The sequence below is a fragment of the Harmonia axyridis genome, chromosome 3, assembly GCF_914767665.1.
Source record: "Harmonia axyridis chromosome 3, icHarAxyr1.1, whole genome shotgun sequence".
Classification (NCBI taxonomy): domain Eukaryota; kingdom Metazoa; phylum Arthropoda; class Insecta; order Coleoptera; family Coccinellidae; genus Harmonia; species Harmonia axyridis.
Genome location: NC_059503.1, coordinates 5,081,541 through 5,084,436, shown reverse-complemented (window position 1 = coordinate 5,084,436; position 2,896 = coordinate 5,081,541). Strand labels below are relative to the sequence as shown.

General features: G+C 34.8%; 1 protein-coding gene across 1 annotated transcript; it reads right to left on the bottom strand.

Moving 5' to 3' along the window:
* Positions 1-1,502: 1,502 nt before the first annotated feature.
* On the bottom strand, positions 1,503-2,590 carry LOC123674803. Its single transcript, XM_045609892.1, has 2 exons — positions 2,435-2,590; positions 1,503-1,942 (listed from the first exon to the last, which is right to left on the bottom strand). The coding sequence occupies exons 1-2, from the start codon at positions 2,480-2,482 to the stop codon at positions 1,583-1,585; spliced, it is 408 nt and encodes a 135-aa protein (XP_045465848.1). The 5' UTR covers positions 2,483-2,590; the 3' UTR covers positions 1,503-1,582.
* Positions 2,591-2,896: the final 306 nt, after the last annotated feature.

Below are 2,896 nucleotides of genomic sequence, written 5' to 3'. Positions count from 1 at the left end.
ATTGAAAAGTCCCCGGTCTGATGCGCAGATGGCGGTTTTAGTATTAAATCCATATGATTTTTGGTTAGTTCCAACCTTCAAACGATACGTGCCAAACTTTGACAGCAGTCCGACCTTTGGTTTGTGAGATATTGCGTTGTGATTGTAGCTACTTTTGTTATTTGAAAGAAGAAGGAAAAAAAATTCGTGAGCTGAGAAAATATTGCTTTTTGACGGGAAAAAATACAGTTGAAGCAAAATCTTGGCTTGATGATGAGTTTCCGGGGTCTGCACCAGGAAAATCAACCATCATCGATTTGTATGCTGAGTTTAAACGTAGTGAAATAAGCACCGAAGACGACGGGTAATCATGGCTCTATACCGATCACCATTGACTGTAACGTTCTGGCCATCATTGTTTTTGAAGAAGTACGGACCAATGATTCCACCAGCCCATAAAGCGCACCAAACAGTCAGTTTTTCTGGATGTAACGGTGTTTCGACACACACTTGAGGATTAGCTTCACTCCAAATGCGGCAGTTTTGTTTGTTGACGAAGCCATTCAACCAGAATTGCGCTTCGTCGCTAAACAAAATGAAATGGACGTAGTGCGCGATACGTATTCTGCACAGAACCATTATTTTCGAAATGAAATTGCACTATTTGAAAGCGTTGTTCAGGCGTGAGTCTATTAATGATGAATTGCCAAAACAACATGGGAATAAATCACTTGACAGCTGTTAAATCGGTCGCCATCTTGAACAGTAATGCCAACTTAAAGTTAAGTCAATAACTACGTCATTTCTAAAAATGGAAGATAGACAATTCAACAATCCATTGAAATTGTTGAAATTCTCTAGAGAAATGGAAAACATTTGCCAGTTACAGTTTTCAAAACTAATGTTTATCCTTATCGTTGTGAAACACCATCTCAGCAGGCAAAACGGAAACAAATTTGAGCTGTTAGGACAAATTAGTCGAGAGAAGAGTCGAGAACCACTGGGAATATTGTTTCTGTAGCTCTTAGTGTTGACGTGTTTGTAGATTCCTCGCTACAACTGATTTGGAAGATATTAATGTAGACAATGTTTCTTTTCAGCAAGACGGCGCTACGTGCCACACAAGCAACTAAACTATCGGAGCTTAGTATGACAAGGTTTCTGGGCGTGTTATTGATCACAAATGGCATCCGAGATTGATGGCCATGTAGGATTTCATAAAAAGGATAATAACATACCTTCCTCTTCACAATGAAATAAGCATCCGTCATTTGATTTGATTGATTTACTCGTTTTTTTCACAAAATGAATCTTTTCATTGGAAAACCTTATTTAAATATACACTCTTGCGAAATAATAATAATTTTTTTTTTGATAATTCTTCATATCTTATTCAAGGACCCGACATTTTATCAGATAGTCTCCATAAAGAATGAGTAAAATCAGTATGGATATTCCACAATAATAATAGATTATAATTTAATATTAATTTGTTAGAATCAGATGATGATAAAAAAAATCAGTGAATTTTATCAAAATTATATTATTGAATATCAGCTATGAATTAGGGTACATGTTGTTCACCATAATACACAAAACCAAATTAAGCGTTATGTTTCTTGACGTAAGGAGCCACACAGTTGTAGAAAGCGATGGCAGTATCGATCTGGTCTGATTTTTGAACCAAACAGTCAACACCCTTCTGAACATCTTCATTTCCTTCGCCAAAGAACTTGGCCAGTCTAGTCTTCAAGACATCTTTGTTGACAATACCATCTTCAGAAACGATTTTTCTTTCCTTCAAAATGCAGAGCACGTGTTGGCCAGATTCCTTATCGGTAGTCTCCATTGGTTCGCCACGGTTCATTTTTTCGATTTTGTCGTGTGAGAAATGAGCATGATGGTTGGAGCAGTCTTTGTGAGGTGTGTCGCCATGGTGGAAGTCCACTTTCGTGCTGAATACCTGGACAGATTGAAAAATATTTTCACGTTTTCAAAATTTATTTTTTGTGTAAGTATGGAAGAATCTATTCATTTATAACAAATATAATTTATTCATTGAAATCCATTTTTTAATTTTATTGATGTAGTAAATATTTTTGAGGAACATTGTTTATTGATTTTAAGTTAAACTCAGTTGCCGAAAAATTTGCTTATGGAACACATCTAAAGAGTGATTTATCTCAGCTCATAAACTTGAAAATTATTAAAGTATTGTTCAGGCCTGTACACTCAACAAAATGGTTGACAGCTGATAAACATTGAATATTAATTATAACCAATTTTTTTTAGAGAATTTTGAACACATCAGGAAAATTGAATATAGAATGATGATTAGAACGAAGCTAGAATTTTTAACATAAATAGCATCTGGATATCAATTGAAATTAAAAGTTTATCATTATTAAAATCATGCAACAATTTTTTATTTTTGAAATATTTCAAAGATACTCACACAGCAGACGGATAGAAGGAAGACAGCTGACAACAAAAAGGACCTCATCTTTATGTGACCAAAAAGACAACTGATGGGTTAACAGAGGAACACGAAGAATATAAAGAGAGTTCGGATAAACTTTGATAAGAATTTGAAGATAAATCCTGAACTCTCAGTGTCAAGTTCAATTAATTTTGATTAAGAAACAAAAGATTCATTAAAAATATGTATGGAAGTTTTTGTTTATCTAGGTCTGCTTTGGATTACCTCATACAGTATATTGCCGATATTAACATCTGTTTGTCTGTTTCAATCGTCTTTGAAGTTCGACAAAAAATGTGTAACGAGTTTTGACAGACTAGAAAAAAGTATATTCTAAAACAAGTTGCAGAATGGGCTCCTATTTCAACACGAATGCGAAATTCTAAAACGAGCGACGAAGGAGCCGAGTTTTCGAACGCATGAGTTTTGAAATTGCCT

What these genes read in the sequence shown, in the direction of transcription:
- LOC123674803 (XM_045609892.1), bottom strand. Translation starts at nt 2,482, where the DNA reads ATGAGGTCCTTTTTGTTGTCAGCTGTCTTCCTTCTATCCGTCTGCTGT. An exon ending in TCCTTCTATCCGTCTGCTGT is followed by an intron (nt 1,943 to 2,434) that starts GTGAGTATCTTT and finishes CAATCTGTCCAG; the next exon opens with GTATTCAGCACGAAAGTGGA.